General features: G+C 41.7%; 1 protein-coding gene across 1 annotated transcript in view; it reads right to left on the bottom strand.

Moving 5' to 3' along the window:
* The window catches only part of LOC146834591 (ferric reductase 1-like), a 285,647-nt gene extending 268,310 nt beyond the window's left edge, over positions 1–17,337 (bottom strand). Inside the window, exons 1-2 of the mRNA XM_085600125.1 lie at positions 17,147–17,337; positions 12,528–12,664 (exon numbers count right to left, since the gene is read on the bottom strand). Coding sequence (XP_085456251.1) covers positions 12,528–12,664; positions 17,147–17,261 — 252 coding nt within the window. The 5' untranslated portion in view covers positions 17,262–17,337. The remainder of the gene's footprint in view (positions 1–12,527; positions 12,665–17,146) is intronic.
* Positions 17,338–19,685: the final 2,348 nt, after the last annotated feature.

The raw sequence follows: 19,685 nt of genomic DNA, 5'->3' as shown, positions 1-19,685 counted from the left end.
AGCCAAAAGGAAACATGGCGGGTGAAACGTAACGCAAGTTGAGTCTGCACACTAAAGACTTGGATTGACCTGCTGACCGGAACATTGACCCTTTCCAAGAACCAAGGACGGATGCTTGGGAAAGTTGTTCAACTGTAGAAATTATATAAAATTTGTATCTATTTGTTTTTGCGAATGCATGTGAAAGGAAGTGTTCCGAAAAATTGAATAAATTAAATGGGAAGGGTTTCATTAAACAAAGAATTAGTTAAGAATCCCAGAATGAGTGCATGAGGTGATGACAACTCCCCTGCCCCGGCCCAATCACAGTCCATGACGCAACCTTTGAGGGTGGGACATGCAAAATTAAAGGGTATAATTTGAGTGATTTAAGATTAAGAAGAGAGAGAGCTGCTGCAAAGAGACGGTGATGCTGAGTGAGGAGTTGGCAAGAGCTGCTGCTGGAGAAGAACGGACTGGGATGATTCAATACTTGAGACAGCTTGACTAGATTGAAGATTTGTGGAAGAATATCGAGGAGGGAGAGAGTGTAAGAGAGGGATGCGCTCCAGTGCGTCGGGTTCTAGAGAAGTGTAGTAAGTATAATCCTATCCTGCACCTGTCCTATAGTCTTTGTCTCCTGAGTTCTTTATCAGGCAACCACCACCAATCCTTTTGGCCAGGGGTTGGGTTTTCCCATTTCACCACTCGGTAATTATGTTTCTGTCTTGAATTTGCATATGTTTTGCAAAGTATGAGTTACTGTGTCTTTTGTCTCTTCATCTATCACTCCTAATGCGTTGGGATTGTTGAATGTATTTGTGTATTTGAATTGATAAATGAATTTTCTCTCCCATCAAAGTTGATGGAGCTTGCACTGTGAATCTGTACAAATTAGCGTTCATTTTTGAATGAGTTATTAGATAAAATCTATTGAATCTTACTTGGAGTCGGTGATTATTTTATTTGAAAAGTTATAAGATAGTTTAAGGAATTTGTTAATATCACCATCAACTACTCGACTAGTGGTCCATTGACAAAAGGAAGAGTGTTGATCTGTGAATAGTTAGACATTAACTGATTCAGATCAAAGTGAAATAAAACTGACCCCCAGCGAAACAGTCAGGAAATCTGAATGTGTACATGGGCCCATTGTGAATAAAATGTTGATTGTGAAATGTTTATCCTGGCCTTTCACTGGATCAACGGTACACATCTGAGGTGATGCCACTGGGTTCAGGTGTCCCGAAATAGATAACAAATGTGTACAAAATAACTGGCCAATATGAATTTTAAAGCCTTGAAAAAGTCCAGGAGGATGAAACACACGCCAGCTGTGCTGTTTATGGACACATATGTACAAGAATTTGCTTCTGCATTAAATAGGATTCAAGTACTGTTCATGATTGAACTGGATTTAATTAATGGAAGAGTAGGATTCAACAAAAGAAAAGAACTAACAGGAGTAAACTGGACTGTGTGTGCTGTAGTGCCATTCCTCGTGTTTTGACATTTGTTCTGCATTTGCATTTAGGTGCAGTCGATTGGCACCAAAGGTGGCTGGGTGCTGGCACTATACCAGCACCACCGGGAGAAATAGACACCCATTACTGTTTCTCTTATCACTGCTGGTAACTGGGGTTAGATGTATAGACATCAGGCTTAGCCACCATATGCTGTCTTGACCACTGTTCCTGAAAACTGATGCGAGAATTGCATGGGTGAAGCAGACTATGAAACCTTTTACACTCAAGAACTTTAACTAAAATAGAAAGACCCCTGGGAGGATTGGCCAAATTAATAGCTAACAAACTGTCTCTGAAGGCTGTGCAACAGTAACCAGAGCTATGCTTTGTCACTGCAGGTACTTTAAAGTTAAAATATACTTCCCTTTACTTGTCAAACGAATTAATTTCAATGTATACATTCATACAGATTTATCTCAGAAGAGGGTAACTGTTAACTGCTTGACTGAATATCTAGCTGGCATGAAGTCAAAGTATGGCAGACACTGCTCCATTAACATCAATGGAAATTTGAATTAAAACGTAAAGGCCTCAAAACAACGTCAAGGAGGAGAGACCCCTAGGATGACTTTGTTGCATGTTGCACTTCACCTGGAACTGTGGGTCATAAATAGGCACTTCCCCAGTGATATTTCCAATACACACATTACTATAAAGTTGTGTTGGACTATTGATTTGATTAATTAATATTTCACCGTATTATCATATTTAAGGTAGCTGATAGATTTGTAAGCAATCACGTCACAGGCCCTGATACCATAAAAATGTGGTATTATCATACATAAAGCATCAGCAGCAGGTAATCCGGTCAGATGACAACTGAAAAGGATAAAATGGAGTCAGGGGAAAACTGGTGACCTCCAGGACTGGAAAGTGGTAACTGCTACACCATTGATTTGCTGCTTTCAATGAGTTAATCATAAAGGCTGTGAAACTCAAGAGTTGTTTAGGGGCATTGAAGGCTAATAATTGGCACAACACATGTCTCAATATCTCATTGCAGCCTGAACTTATAATGAAAAATGTGGAGATAATTTCATTTTTGCAACAAATTTCCTCAATATTTTGTTGTATTTCTCAAATGGAACAACATAAATTCCAGAATGTTAGCCTAGGAAATATCCCTCTGAATGTGTGGATTCTAATAATACCAAATATGTGTAGTTTTCCTATGCTATGATAAATTGTCTGCAAAATAAATTATACAATTTTAGCAAAGAGCACAAGCTCATGGCAGCTTCACTGTTAATGGTGCACTATTCATTAAAAGACATACATCAAACTCAGTCCTATTTGGAAAGTAAAAAAACTATATATTTTCTAATTTTATACGACCGAAGTAAAATAAGGGACTACCTTGTAAAACATGATTTTTGTCAGATTACTGGCAATATTCTTCTCAAAGCATAGAAATTCCATTCAGTCTCTCATATGCAGAAACGTATTCCTGTCAGGGTTTGACCCCCATCTATGTTTCCCTTGTTCTCCTGAGTACGGGGGTACCATATAAATTGGGTTTCCCATGGATTCACAGAACCCACAGTCAATAAACAGGGTGCAATGCATTTTGGAAATTTGAAAAACAACTGAAAGTGAAATGTCAATATAGGCTACCTGTCTTTTGTTTGCAGGTATCAATCCTGGCCTATATGGAAACATATAACACATCCATACCTTTTAAATGTCTGCATATCCTGCGGTTAATATCTCTCGTCTCCAGACCTGCCTAACCCTAAATGGTGCACCAGAAGATTGCTTATAACATGACGTATTTCAGATTTGTTTAATTCTTTCCTGTCTACCTCACAGGAACGTATCCCTGCCAAAGATTGACCCCCAGTTTTATTCCTCTAGGTCTCCCTGAGATTTCTTGTACTACAGTTTTATGAGTTTTTATGGCTGCAGGGTGCCCACAGACAAATTACGGAGTGCAGTAAATTTCTTTAATTTCGAAAGGAACTGCAATTGAAATGATGGTATAGGCTACCTATGTTTTGGTCAAAGGTATCGCCGCTAGGCTGTATGGAAAATGAACCACAGTTAGTGCTTATTTTGTAAAAGAAGAATTGCCAGGCCCAAATGTTTGCTCAGAAACCCTTGGCTGGCACTATCGGAAGGTCGAGTGCCATATACCAATGATGTGTCGTCTTGATTACACATGATGTCTCATTAATCCAAAACTAAACACACTTGCCTCTTTATCACACTCCTAGAGGTTCTTTTTAAGTCAAGCCCTGAGCCAGCATGCAAGCGCTGCTCTGGGGAAGACCTGTGGTAGTTCACTATGTGAGGGATGCCCGACCACTCCCCCAACTATATTTTTCATTTGCTTGTGTCTTTGTCCTTCGTAAATGCTGACTTGGAATTGGTTTATAGGCTTTTTAGTTCCTCCTTATTACCGCCATGTCATCATTTGTATCCTCCCATGGCTACTGGCCCCTTTACTTCGAGTGTTCCATGCTACGCTACGTGTTATTTAGACTGAGCACAATTTACTTAAATGAGGTTCTCCTACTGCCTTCTCGCCCCTGCCCGCACTCCTTTTGTCCGTGCCTTCCCGCCCCCTTCTCCCTCCACCCGCACTCCCATTGTCCTTGTCTCCTCCCCGCAACCGCAATTCCGTGGTCCATGTCTTCTACCCCCACCCACACTCCCATTGTCTGTGCCTCCTCTCCCTCCCAGGTGGCCTGAACTGCTGCTCAGTGCGGCACAGAAGCCGAGTATTATCGGACTGACCTTGGATCCAGGAGGGAACAGTTCCAATAAAGGACACATACCGTCCCTGAGACTTGTATTCTTTCTGTACACTAACCAACAACATTAGAAGACTATATTTATTGACTAAGCCCTTAGGAAGTCGAAGAATAAAGAAAATGTTGGTATACTAACAGTGGATGGACGAAATTACTTTTGGAATTGGTGGTGCAATCCACATTTGTGAGAAGGTCTCTCATAAATGCGAGTCCTATTGCATTGAAAATGCTTGTTATGTTCAGGCAGCGAGTGATTAAGTGAATTGCTTACAATTGTAGGCTGTTGAGGCGACGGCGGGATTCGAGCCTGGTTTCCCAGTTCCAAAGTTTGAAGTTCTAGCCTTAACGATGCTTGTGCTTCTCAAGAGAAATGCATAGCTGGTTCTGAGGGTCCTCCTGCGAACAATACAATGAGAACTATAAGAACGCAGACGTCTGGCCAAAGGATTAATCTGTGCTGGGAGAATTACAAGCACTGCAGCTCTATGGAGAAGGTGACTTCACGCTAATGGATGATGACATTAATCTTTTATGCAGCACAGGCACGTTTGGTAATATGAATATCTACCCTCAGGTCCCGGCATTTTGCTCACAAAACTTTGCTGTAGGATTGTCAGTGGTTTCATTGTGGTGCTTCCCTTTTTTTCTGGTTTGCACTCGTGGTTTACTAGCGTCAAACAAGCACCATAAACGGATGCAAAAATAACCTTTCATGGCACAGAGGGAATTCTCTGTTGGAATCAACAAAGCCGGCATCCCCACTAAGGATATTTTCACATCCCTCGGATGTAAAGACAGAAGGAATGAAAAGTCGTCCTCTATCAGATGTGTACATGTGATGCAAGCGTTTTTAGGTCAGGCTAGCCTTTGTGATAGCTTTAGCTGTATATACTGTGGTTTTTCCAAACAATTAGGCCTGGACTTTGAAAGAGCATTAGCTGCTTCTCAAGACTAGTGTTTTTCCTAAAAAAAGTCATACCTAATATTCCTACAGAAGGAGGTTCTGGTCAGATGGTTTCAACCATTGGTCTTTTAAATTGTCAATCACATTTTTCTTCTACCAACCATTGCATACAGCATGGGGAAGTTGTTCATCCCACTTTACCCATTGGCTGCTTTCACTTTGGTGGTTTGCACAAAGCCAGTATTGATTGTTCACTTATGTCTGAAAATCGTTCCCTGCTCTTCATTGACAAAGCTGGTTTAAAGGATGTTTTTTATTTCATTTATTTTGTATATTAACTCTAAATATCAACTATCTATTTTGCCTGCACTTTGGTTGTCCAGTTAGATGATGACTTATTTTTGGTCTCCTTTGTAAAATGATCCAGGGGCATATCAGCAACAACCGGCGATAATTATTGCTAAACGCACTTAGCGCTAGGATAATTATCGCTGGCTAACGCTGAATTTCATCGCTGAGATAGCATGCTATCAGCAACACTTATCTCAAAAGCGATAAAATTCCAGGCGCAACCTGCCAAATGTGCGATTATCACTGGAAATCCAGCGATAATTGCACAGCGTTTGGCGATAGCTTGCTGATAGGGCAGGGCAGACTCAGCCATGATATCCACCTTCCATTGGATATCATGGCCAAGTCAAACTAAAAGCAGGCGTAAGGAAAGTAGCGATAACTGCGGTTAGCGCTACTTTTCTTATCGCTATGCTTCCTTGTGCCCATTGATAATTGGAGAAATGTCGGTTAGCGACATTTCTCCAGTTATTTTGGGAAGGAACGCCCACTTTGCATCTCATTAGAGATGCAAAGGTGGGCGTTGTTGTGACAGGTGCTAAGTCAGCAAAACACGTGATAGCGTGTCTTTGCTGATAAGGCGATGAAATTATCACCGCTTTCCGCCCGAAAACGGACGCAAAAGCGGCGATAATTTAATAGCGCCGCCTTGATGATATGCCCCCCAGTTTTTAAGTAACATCGTAGCCGTTTCTGAATTCAGTGCTTGATTGGGTATGTGGTGATTTATTCTTTTCTCCTTCACGAATAGCAATAATAAAAATGCATCGCACCACTGATAGGATTTTTTTTTAAACACTACTAACATGGCCACATCACTGAATGTTTTTTTTTTTTTATTGAAATGCTAATGCACACACATGGCAGCCAAGTTGAGATTTAGTTTTTTCCCTCTTCTTTATGCAGCATATGTTTGCAATGATAAAATAAAAAAATCACAGAGCTAAGGCCAGACCTATTGGGTTTGCCAATGCATTTTTGCATTTTTGCATTGTAGTTTTGTCTTTTCCCACCACTTGATGACTTTTCCACAACTGGATGAACTACCCACACCTCACATGGCAAAACCGCCAATATTTTGCAAGAACCTTTCAGTGGCATCAAAAATATACCATTATGTAAATCAAAAAAGGCTTAGTTAAGAAACATGCTGACAGCAAAACACTAATTTAATATCTTCCAACTTACTCCCTCACCTCAGGATCAATGTTCAAACAGAATTCGCATAGTTACGCTCTCGAGCAGTGAATCAATGTTGTCACTGGCAGGGTTCTGTCACATCCGCGGAATGTTGGAAAATATTGCATATCAACCTTTCTGATGTTCCCAGATAAACAAGCACTGACCAGGTTATCAGTCTGTTTATAAACATAACTCTGCTCGCTTGTCCATTCAGAAAAGCCTCCGAATTTGCATTATGACGTATTGTCTTGGGGCTATGCTGATTTGCATACAGTTGATCCCTGTCTGTAATGAATGAGAGATACTGAAAACTATGAAATCGAATCTGCCCAGAAAAATTACATGTTTCAGGTTGAGTCGAGTATTTCCATCCATCACATCTGAGAACCAGTACGACCTTAGCAGTAGGGGTTTCAGAGAGTTGGCTTAAGTGTTGTGAGTATGTCAAGACTTGGTTGAGAGCTTTATTTTTCACAGGGGCTCCAGATGCATGTCATTGATGAAAAATACAGGGACCGAAACATGTATGTAGTAGTCTTTGGTTCCATTCAGAGGGAATGAGGCTAAGCAGTTCTGATGGACAATCCTCAAAAAACAATTGAATGAATCCAGGTGAAGATTACTAGTGGCTTAGTTTCATCAGCTATTCAAGATCAATGTTAAGCATGAACAGAACCTCCTTGTAAAGCTGAGCATTTGACTTTTTCACTGATGTCCAACTGTTCTCCACTGTCAATGTGGATCATATTTCATAAAGATACCCAGTAAATAAAACTCCTAAAACGACTCATAATTGGTGACAACTAACTTGTCGAAGTCTGAAGACTGCTAATAAGAAATGCATGCTGGTTGGTGCCCAAACCTTTGACCAGTGGACCACATCTTCTCTCATCATGAGACCTCATAGAATAGTTGTCCTCCAGATCCAGGAGCCCCTCTTTAGTTGATTTCAAATGTTAGAAACTAGGAAGTATTCCTTTTCCAAGAATGTTTAGGTCGTACCTAGCGGCAGGGCGCATGCACTGCGCGCTCTGCGAGGCATTCTGTATTAGAGTATGCACTGGAATCCTCGCCCACTCTCCGCCCATATTTGTCATTGGCTTGTGTCATTCACCTTCGTACATGCTGGCTTCTGAATAGTAAATTGGCTTGTTAGTCCCTCCTTGGTACCGCCTTGTCTACATTTGTTACTGCCCATATTGACTGGACCTTTTACTTCGCTTGTTACACAGTCTACATTATAAGTGGGTGAGGACTATTTTGTTTATTGACATTGATGGAGACAATGGCGGCTGCTTTGTGTATTTGCAGTGCGCCCACACCAGACAATGGCGGTTGCTTTTCTCATTGAGCGCTATGCCGTTCTAACTTGCATGATGAGCGTGGCGCCTGCTTTAGGGACACTTCCATCAGTTTAATTTTTTTTTAACTTTGATGTTAAGCACGGCGCCCGCTTCAGGGACACCGCACTCCGTTTTTTTGTTTTTTTTTACTTTGATACTGAGCGTGGCGTCCACTTCAGGAATACCACATTGGGTTTCAATAGTGAGCGCGGCACCCGTTTCACAGACACTGCTCTCCGCAATACAAGAGGTATTGCTTTTGCAAAACTTTGAACTATTGATATTGTAAATGACAATGCCTTTTAATATTATAAAAGGCATTGTCATTTACAATGTCAATTGCTCAAAAACTCTAAATTGTGAGACCTATTGCATTGTAAATACTTGTTTATCCCTGCTCTCTATCTCTGTAACTTTCATCTGCCTTTCTCTTTCTTTCCTCCTTTTGTTGTTTTCTTTCTCTTGCTCTAGATCCACGTCTGTTGAGGTAAAATAAATGCTAGTCCCCGAAAAAGAATGCCAGTGGGCCCCCCCTGCAACCATCATCTCAAATTAAGCACTCACCAGAACCATATATTTTCAATATCTAAACATCATTAGGTTTTGATTGCTGGATGCCATCCACCCTCAGCCTAATTGGTGCTGAAGAATACATGTGTTAGATTTTCAGCATTTTTCCACCAAAAGATGGCAGTTTGTTTTGGTTGTCCTAACACAGGAATATATCCATGCCAAGGCATGACCCAATCTTGTTTCCTTATGTCCTCTGAGAGTGGGGTTACCAGACATGTGTGTTTTCCATGGATATAAACTGGATTCCACACAGAAGACACCAGGAAATGTGACATTTCTAAAAACTAGAGACACAGTGGAACCCAAGGTGATAGACAACCTCTGTGTTTGACAATCTTTTTCTCGGGTAGTGAAGCACTGCAACATGAAGGAGTTGTGTGAAATAGAATTAAGAAGTGGGGATTGGACGGGGATGAGGTAAGAACAATTCTATTGTATCCCATCTGGCTCCCTGGTTCCATTGTTCTGTTAGTGGGATGACAGAAGTCGTGGGAGAAACGGTGGAAAGAGCTGGGCATCAATCGCACCTCCCTCCCACCAATAGAAAACAGTGAAATAAGATGGTGGATAATGCTAGGGAGAAGCAGGAGGCAGTAATAGGACCCCTCAGATCCTCCCACAACCCATCCACCAGCCTGACCCTTACATGGACCTGGGATGGGTTTTGGAATCCCATTCAGGCCCACACCTACATATTTGATGTCACTAGTAATATTACTAAGGTCGCCCTAAGTGAGCACCAGACTGCCTGATTCAGGAGTATGCTGGTGCATTGAAGGTATTGAGCAAAGGCAAACAGCCTCCTTACATCCTAAAGGCAAGAAAGGTGGTGTGAGAGACCAGGGCTGCTTGCAGTGTAAGCCCACTTTTTGTCCCCATTTTGACTACTAGATGCTGGCTTTCTGTCTCTGATTGCACCCTGGGTTTGCTAACCAGACCCATGGCCTGTGCCTTAATTAAAGATATATGGTATTTACATACAATTATGATTAGTACTGACAGCCTAGCTGTAAGTCTCTAGTGTATAATACATACATGTAGGTTTAGAGGCCCAGTTGGCTTAATGCACTTAGGTGTGCATTACTGTGTTGCCTGCTGTCATTTTAAAGGTAGCATTGCTTTTCAGGTTGCCTTTACATTCAATTAATATGAATATATATGGTGTGAGGAGGGAACCCAAATGATGAAGCATGTCACCTAACGGTGAGTGACGGTTCTTGTCCTGAGGGATATCTCCCCTTATAGGTCTCCACAGAACACTCGTCCTCCATTATCTTTCTTTTACTCCCCCCCAAGACTCAGCCAGTCGTACTTCAATGTGAGTTGTAACTTTTAGAAAGTAGGCATTTTCTTGTTTAACCATTCTGTGCGCCACTGCCTGTTTGTGGATTGACTGTCCGGTTTTGGAGTGACAGGGACTGGGGATGTGCATTCACGGTAGACAGCCACTGGGGGGGGTTGAGGTGTGCCCAACCCTTCCTGGCTGACTCAGAGCAGAGCTGACTAGACCTTGGCTGCATTTAGAGTAGTGGCTGGAGTTGTCCTTGCACCTGAATAGGTTGTTCCTCCCTTGCTCAATGCTGTCTCCACCCCCTGTTGTCATACTGCACTATTGAGGACAGCACTGGTTTGGACTGGTCTCAGAGACCCTTGCACAAAGAAGAACAAAGACAAAATGGGGTATAAGTAGTAGAACTTAAATGAGAGAAATTTAGATCATTTCTGGACTCAAGAGGAATCTTTGCCAAGGAGAAAAGCTTGGGAGCTGTGAGGAGGAGTACTGCTCCTTTGCTATGTGCTATGTGGTGTTGGCCTACAGTTCCTGCTTTTACCAATGTCAGGACAAAGACTGGAACTTTGCTGAGAAACCTGCTTGAAGAAGAATCTCCAAGGGCTTGTATGTGCTGGCCTCCTGTTCCGAAGTCTCAAAGACACAAACACTTCACCCCCAGCTCCCCTGAACTCTACTGCTGAGAGTTAGGACCTACCAGAAGGTTGCTGTTCCAATGTTGGGCCTCTGGAGGTCGTTTCTGCTGTTGGGGGCAAGATGAAACCTAAGAGAAGCAAAAAAGCCAATCTCTGATGCCGTCAGCAATGCTGCCATGACACTGTGAGCTGCACAGAGGCCAGGGACACCGCTTATGGATCCATATTGGATTTTGGAGGAATGGTGATTTCTGGAACAAGAATATGTCACACTTTGGAGGAAGTGGTCATACCCGAGGGTGGCACCCTACATCCCAGTGGTCACGGGATGTGATCACTGCTTGATGCACAGGAACACTGAACAAATATGAATAAGTTGCCAAGCAACTGAGATTTCTATCTGAAACAACAAGGAGAAGAAGGACTGCCCTCCTAGAACCCTGATCTGCACCCCAAGGATAGCACTCTGAAAGACTACACCTGCTGAGCAATTTGTAACTTGAGCCCTGAGGACTTTGCCTGTCTTCCCAGGGTTCAAGGAGTGGACTCTCTAAAAGAAGCAGGTTAACAGAGCTCACCTGCACCATCTCCACTATTAAGTCCCTGCCTAGAGTGTGTCCAGTGGATATTTAAGAACCTGACCATATGCATTGTTGGAATTGGAATCCCAACATCCCAAGGATCAACTCAAAGTTTCTAGACTCTGTGATTGGTGTTTTAGACACTTTTAACCCACAAGAGGAACTTCAAAAAGAAGTTCCAGAAGTTTGGAGAAGTTTGGAGCAATTTTTACGAACAGCTCCATAAGTTGATCAGGTGCATTGTGGGAGTTGTAGTCCCAGACCCAAAGAGGCAACCCCGAGCATCTGATCACTTGGCTGGTGCTGTGGACCACTTTCCTGCATCAAGAAACACTTATGGACGTAAGTGTAAAAGTGTTACATCATGGTTGGTCTGAACATTGGACTTTATCTCGGTCCAACGTGACCTTTTTTACCTCTTTGAGTACTATTTGCTTAGCACTAGTTTTACTTTTATTCTTTAAAAATCATATCTCTAGTTCCCAGCAGTTTGTGTCTTGGTGTCATTTTAATCTTATAAATATTTCCCATTTTATAAAATGGTGTTGGATTTTTATTGTGTTTTGTGGCTTACTCTTTACACTCCTGTCTCCTAAGTTAAACCTCCCTGCTCATTGCCAGCTACCAAGAGTTGAGCATGGGAATAATTTATTGAGATCATGACTTGACCTTATATTGTGTTTGTGGCCATATTACTAGTGGTAGGTCTCTACCTCCACCTACAAATGAACCACTCTCCAACAGGCGACTGTCAGCATTGCTCCCAATTATAAAAGCAACAGGCACCAAGCTGGTGGGCACTGCCAAAAATTATGTATATAAACTTCATGACAGCATCTTAGTAACAGCTTGTAATGACATACGAATATGTCGTAAGGATAATAAAGGAGTTAATTAAAGCATTTTAAAATAAGTAATGTGATAAATCAGACAGAACAATGAGGCCACTGTTTTAACAAAACAGTGAAAACTGTCATAACTAAAGTTCACAGTCTAGAAATACTTTAAATATATAGTACAAACTAACATCTTTATGGAGTGCTGAGGATGGCATCAATAGCTATAAGGAAAGCAACAAAAGAAGCTGGCTGTTTCATGCATTTTCAGTAGATGAAAAGTGACTTACTTGAAGCAAATTCGTTATCTACTTCATGAGAGATTTTACTATGATGTGAGAGTACCCTTGACTGAAGCGATCCACTTTAATGAACAGCAATGTCTTGGGATGCCAGCTAGCTACAATAGTCAGGTACACACAGCAATGTGCGTCTTTTTGAAGCCACCATTTAATATTTTGCTTTAGCTTTAACATCCGCATCCATGAGTTCAACTAGTCAGTTTCCTACGTTACATACAATAAAAAAAAAAAATTGACCATCATTTAACAAAGTAACAAAGTAATGACATACTAGTACATTACCACACTGCAATCCTTGTGAATTGGTATCAGTGATCCTAAATGTGCCAACAATGAAGTCTCCACCAACTGATCGGGCTTGTAGAAGGAATCCCTTAAAAGTGGTGCTCGAGTTTGCTTGTAGTGTCACTAATGTGGAAAGATATAGGCAGACATTGAGTGAAGTTACAGATAAACATCTTAAAATCCATGTAAAGATTGCTTTCAATTGTTTTCTACCAACACGTGTTAGGTTTTTGTGATGAATTAGACATTAATTTACCTGGAAACGTTGTGTGTCTTTTTTTATTCTAGTGCAGACAACTGCTTCTGGGCGGCCTGTGTAGTACTTGAACTAGACCACTGTAGGGCAACAATAAAAGAGAAGACCCTATTTCTGCCATCTGAGTCAGGTATAGATAGGTGAAGCAGGATATTTATCAAAAATTCGAAGTAAAGGTCATGCAGTTTCAAAGGCTACACTGACTACTTACAGCCTGCATGGCGGAATCACTTTTAATAATGTTAAATACTAATCTATTTTAATTTGTATTTTAGGAAAGATGACAGGGATTATTGTCAATTTCTTAACTTATAGTTCTGAAAAGATCAGATCTGTTGTCAGCTTTAAGTCATTTATTTTGGTTCAGGTGCTTATGAGCTACGGCCATTTGTGTGCTTGAGCCAACTCAAGTGAACTAACAAGGTGTTCACACTTATGACAGTCGGAATCACACCACTTTGTATTCTCTAGTGACTCTACCTAAGCAATTTGCCAGTTTAGCAAACAAAGGACACAATAGACAGGAGTTTAGTTAAATGGCTGACCAGGGCTTGCTGCCCTGACATTTACGAATGAATACAGCTGATATCAACAAGCTATATTCAAGAATGAGTCTATTCAAGAGATCTTCTAGCTCCCTTCCTTGTTGGTCATCCTTTGGAAGGGCCAAGTGGAAGGTTCAAGAATGACTTTCAAGTTGATTAGGCTGCATCTGTTGTTAGTGGGTGAAGTTGGAGGGAATGAACAAGATCCTTGGTCACACAGCCACCCTCAGTAATATTGGAATATTATTTACAAAGGGTAATAAGAGGATTTTAGTGCCACCAGACACTTTACAGAATAGAAATTATTTTAAACTGGAGTGGGTGTGCTGAACTTGGGAATTGTTTAGGTGCTAGATTATGATGAAGGCCACTGGAATTATACAGTGATGGAGCAATGGCTCGCCCTTCAGCAGCAGCCCACAAACTATCAGTACTAGAGCATTTAATACAATTTAAGTAATCACCAACAATCAATCAATATTATCACAATGCTGGAAGCGTGTCCTCATGTCAGGGTTGACTAAATGGTGCAGCACAAAAAGGCAAATTCTTTAGCCTAATCTTGATCAATGTGAAGCAACATTACTAGTCTCTGGGAAATAGTTTAACCTCATTAGTACCAGTTCACCTCGGACTTTAGAAGTCACTCAGAAAAGGGTGACTCGTTGTGCTTGACAAATGGTCTGCCAATGCGGGAACCATAGTGGTACTTTTTTAATAACTCTTGATCTTTTTGAGCTAAATGAAATATCATGATTGGCAAACTGATGACTAAGAAACAAGGCTCAACCTGAAGACGGAATAGGATATCGCAGCCTGCGGATTGTATGACAGAACCATGCATGTGATAATATTGCATGACTGAACAATGCAGTCTTAACCACAACCGTATCTTTACCAAGCATGCCTTTACCATGCATGCCTTTACAACAAATGTAATTGTAAAGGCATGATTGGTAAAAGCATATGCGTGGAAAAGATCACCCGTGAGCCATAAAATCCGGCACCAAGCCCTGCAATCCATCCTGCCACAGCCCTAAAAACTACCACACCCCGAACCTGAGTCCTAAAACCAGTCCCCCACCTCTGAAAACTACCCCTTTCCCCTGCCCCATGCCTAAAAATTGCCCCAACCCCAGTCACCTGCCCTGAGCCCTAAAACTGGCTCCCTGCCCTAAAAACGAACCCGACCTTCCCCTGCCCTGAGCCCTAAAACCCGGCCACAGCCCTACGTGCCAAGCTGCATCACAGTCCTTTTTGTCCTAGTCCTTCCTGTTCCTCTCCTCGCCCTTCTGCTCAGCATCTAGAGCACTGACTGTCATAACCCGCATATGCATGGTTAAAGCATATGCATGGTAAAGCAAGTGTTATTCTGCTTGTGTTGAAATGATGACATGTGTGGTTTAGCCCGTGTTTTTAATGCCATTTCCCCAGCCTGAGTAGTACTTGAATTCCTGCTTTCTTCCAATTAAACATTGAACACAATGTCCCCAGTTCTGCATGAAACTTTGCTACCCAGTTTCTGAATGTATTAACTTAGATTGGCATCTCCTGGTTGGGCACACATTAAATCTGGATAGTTCTCTGGTGGTTATGTGTGGTTGACGAGCACTAAACAGACATTTCCTAACAGCCATTTGAAGGAATTTGCAACTTTCTGTACAAGATGGAGATGGATAAACACAGATTTTGTTATCAGGATGCTGTTTTATCTTCCCAAAGTTGATGATATGTTTTCACCATTAGAATAATCAACATTCAACATACTGTTTGAAGCTATGCAGCTAGAGTTAAGATTCATTCTTTCTGCAAATGCTTCAAGTACAGAGTAGTCTAAAGTAGACTTTACTTCAGTAGACTCACAAGCAAGAGGAGTATTCCTAAAATGGAGGACAGTGTTCATGAGTGTCCCATGCTGGATATTTTAAGCATGAGGTAAACTTTTATATTCTTTATGTATTTTCTTCAGTATAACTTCTTTTTATGAGTAGCATCAACGTGTTATGCATTACCTTTGAGTCTCTGCACCATTACTAAAATACTACAATACATCTTGGACATCTCTCCTATGCTTGAAGTAAGCATTACAAATTTTAACATTTTTTAGATCACTGAAATATCTAGTCAGGACACAAACAGACTAAAGAACAATTGTTAAAATAATAATAGCAAAGGCTTGTGAAGACATGATGTACATTAATGTAATTTGAAAAGTACTGAAATGATCACATTCTTGTAGATTTTTCTAACCTAGAAGAGAATTTATTGTTTGAATGATTCTAGACCCTAAAAGTCTCATTTATGAGAAAGTCACGCAGTGCATTGCAGCAAGCCACCTTGAGAGTTGAATGGTAGCACCCAGACATGGAACGCCTAACTAGGGCAGAGTAACTCAACACAGTGATCTGTGCTGCATTGGGTTACTTCTGATGTGACTTAGAGGCTTGCATCGTGCATTTACAATGTTGCATGGTGCAAACATGATGCAACAGGAGGTCATGCAGTGCAGTAAGGACTTGCTGCGCTGTACTGTGTGGCAGGGAAAGGGCAGGAATGTGCTGCATTGAAGTTACTACCGTGCATTCAAGCAGCCTAGCGTCAATGCAGGCACCCCTGCACCATGGTTCAAGGGTGCCCCTTTTGCATGCAGGTTTGTTTTGGTGCAAGATGGGGCACCTTCCTGCACAAAACCAATCCTGGAAGGCATATTCCTCTTTCTATGGCTGCAGAATGCAGCACACAAAGAAAGAGGAAGAAATGCTATGCCTCTCTTGGGAAGGTGTACGTTTTTTGGCACATCCCCAGATTTACAAGTTTTTGTTAATCTGGCGATGCGTCAAAATCCATGGGAGTTGCGTGGGAACACCCACACAGGGCAGAGTAACGCAACGCTGTGATTTGCGCTGTCTTGCGTTACTTCAGATTTTTTAAACCTGTCAGAGCCACTCAAAGTGCCTTTGTGTGGCTTCAAAAATCTGACTTAGATGTTTGTGTCACGCATGTACCACATTCCTTGGTGCAAATGTGACACAACCCTCTCATGAATGAGGCCCTAAGTGTGCCTGCCTTCCATCTGGCTCTTGTGGCTAAACTGACTACAAAATGGTCATTGAAAGGCATTATAATATTCTGTACAGTGCTAGAATTTGGTGCTGCAAATGATCAACTACAGGGATTAATTATAGTATATCCTACAACCAACCTCTGAACAAAATCCTAAAAATTCTTCTTTTTATCTTCCTCTAACTCTCACCTACACATCGTCCTATATGCTACCAGTGTTAGAGACACTCAATCTGTGAATCGAGTGGTCACCAACAACCAATAAGACTGATCACAATGAGGGAGGCTCTTTACTCATGGCCATTCATAATGCTTATAATGTGAGAGATGTTTCTATAGGTTGTAGATCGGTCTGTCTAATAGCTGGAGTGCCCTACAGCCTTCATGCCCTGATGTACTATGGAGAAAGTGTAAGAGGGAGATAGAGAGAGAGGCAGAGTGAGAATAAGCGAGAGCACAAAGCTAGTTATTTTGGCTGAAGAGGAAATCTGTAAACAGGAAAGAAGGCCTTCTCATTCTGATACTTCACTGGGTGAATATGAGCAATGTTTCCTAGATATAATGACTTACCTAATACACCTGCTTTGTGAGCAGACATCTTTGAAACTGGACCCCGCTGCGGAAAGTCACTCTTATCCCCACTCCCTATCCGCATGGCTCAATCTTGCAATGCAATCAGTATATCTCTTTTTCAACCATCTGGCTATTAAATCAAATCTTTGTACTTTATGAATAGCCTACCTGTGATTTGGTCTCCTGCCTTAAATGTAGTGGGTGATACCAAGATTCTGTAGGGAGCCAGTGATGTCTGTGGACGGTAGCCCCCATGTATAGGCAACATGTTATCACAGGCCATGTTGACTTTTCCATCTGGATAGCAGAATACATTTAGAAAATGCACTGCACTCAATAAAAGTGCAACGGAGATAAAGCTGCTCATCTGAAAAAATAAAAGCATATTGTTATTTTTGTATATGGGTTCTAACATGCTTCATTTGATTTGCAGGTCCACATTTCTTCATGATTGAGACTTGAAAAGAGCATTATTCACAAGCTTTAGCAACATATTCGCAGGCATCATTGAACAACTATTCGGTAGAACACAGTATCTTTGTACTCCTCAAGTAAGGCATTTTTGTAGCACTAAAGTGCGGTATTGCTTTATGTAAAATGTAGAAAACTACGGTTGTTGAATTGCAATGTTCCACCATAAAACGTGCAAGAAAATGTTTACAAAAACCCTATTGTGGCACAGTAACGTGGACTATACAACAGAGAAAGATGTTGATATGTCTATCTGAATTTTTAATGTGGTTCAAACCCTTTTTTCCACGGGCGCACACTCTCAAGGGTGTGGCTTCCATCGGTGCCTCCTGTGTGGTATCACCGGGACCTAGGTGCTTGAAGGGCCACTGAACCCTGATCATTGCTGCGGACTCGCCTGGTGGCCACTTTCTGTAGGTATTTCAATATGTTGATCTAAGATGCAGGCAGATCAAGGTAGATCGAACTTTGAATAGGTTTGCACTACAATCTCACCTGCAGGAAAACTCCTAAGTCATACTTTCGCAATCTAGGCATCAAAGAAGAGATATTGATCAGGCAAGGTAAAAAGGTTTTTATCTATGTGGATAGAAATAGGCACTGGTCCAAACTGGTCTGAAAAACACCTGGTAGACAAGCAAGGGGTATGTTTGCTAGGACCAAGCTCCTTATCTGTGTTAACATTAAGCATCAGTAAGTTGGCTGTTGGATTTATCAAGCCCTTGCCCCTTTGCAAAGTCTTGCAAAGTGACACAAAGAAGTGTAAGGTCTTGGTAAAGTGCTTACTTAATCGCACCAATCTTTCGTGTGCTGGAAAATTGCCCTTTGAGTAGTTTAAACAGCACTTTGAACTGTTTGTGCTAACTCTCATCAAGGGGGTGTTCCATTTCTATATATAACACTTAGGCATTCTAGCACTACCACCAATGGTCTTTGATGCAAACCCAGATCTACAAAGAGTATCAGACTTAGCTATGTGTCAAAAAACACCTCCTCAAGGCAGGTGCAAAGTCTGAGAAATGTTTTAATCCCTCCAAACATTTCAGACGTAGAGCACACATCCAGAGTGCAAAATGTTTCAAATGATTGCTAACACAATAGGATTTTGTGTACTGGAGGTGTACCCTTCCAGTAAAAAACCAATGCGAGGCAGCACGCAGACACCGTTGCACTATGGTGCCAAGGTGTGCATGCGGCACTAGGCAGCTTTTTTGTGATCTAGTGCAGAGGAAAATAGCGGTACCAAGCCTTATTTAATAAACATGGCTCTGCACTGCTCTCTCTCTCTCTCTATAGCTCAACACTGAGCAGCAACTGTGGTTGCTGTGCTGCGGTATGTTTTTGTAAATCTGTCCCAAGGTGTCTTCCATACTGCAAAGGGTGTCTCATGACTTCTGATCAAATTTCAGCAAATTTCAGCATAAGCTGGGTGTCGTTAGCATAGGAACCAGTCTTACAGCAATGAAGGATTGCATCTTCCCAAATGCTTAATTAACAGAGGAAAGATTAACCGAGTGGTTAGTAGATGTCATGTGAATCCTGAGATGGCAACATAGGTCCATTGTACACATGTTTCTCATTTGCACACCAGGAGCATCAAGCCAATCACGTGCCTTAATGTGACAGTTGAACCACTGCTTTTGCTGTTGGAGAACAGACTTGTTAAAATAATATGCAGTTTTACCCTCCCTCCCAATTAGATGGATGGGTATGGTTTGAAAAGAGACACTTTCAGAGAGTGTGAAAAGGGCTAACGCCAGGAATCAACGAGGGAGCCAGGGTTCGAGGACTGCTACAAAATGTTCTCTGGGGTGTATTCCTTTAGGGCTTTGGTGGACTGACCTTTGGCGACTGGGTCACTGTGAGTAGCAGGCGAGCCTGGGTCAAGGGTGGGACTTACGGCTCATGACAGGCATGAAGGTTTAAGCATGTCATCTGGCACCTTTCTTTCTGCATGGTATGGATATTCCACTTGCCATATTTTTCACTCATGATTTCCCATCCCCACACCTCTTTATTTTTGCCATCTGCGGTTCTTTGGTTAACTGCCTTTTTTTGACTATTATGCTTCCCTAGCTCTTTGGTTTACGTTTTGGCTTTATAGTACGCATGATGTGTTTTACTCTAGTCCTTCCCTGCACAGAAGAGCTCTGATCTATTGCCTGATTCTCAGACACATTTGCTTTCCTCCCACATGACAAACGTTGACTGTGGCCTCCCTTTCCGAAGCCTTTGA

The sequence above is a fragment of the Triturus cristatus genome, chromosome 4_2 (assembly GCF_964204655.1).
Source record: "Triturus cristatus chromosome 4_2, aTriCri1.1, whole genome shotgun sequence".
Taxonomy (NCBI): Eukaryota; Metazoa; Chordata; class Amphibia; order Caudata; family Salamandridae; genus Triturus; species Triturus cristatus.
Note: the sequence above shows the minus strand (reverse complement) of the source record. Positions and strands in the feature narration are given on the sequence as shown.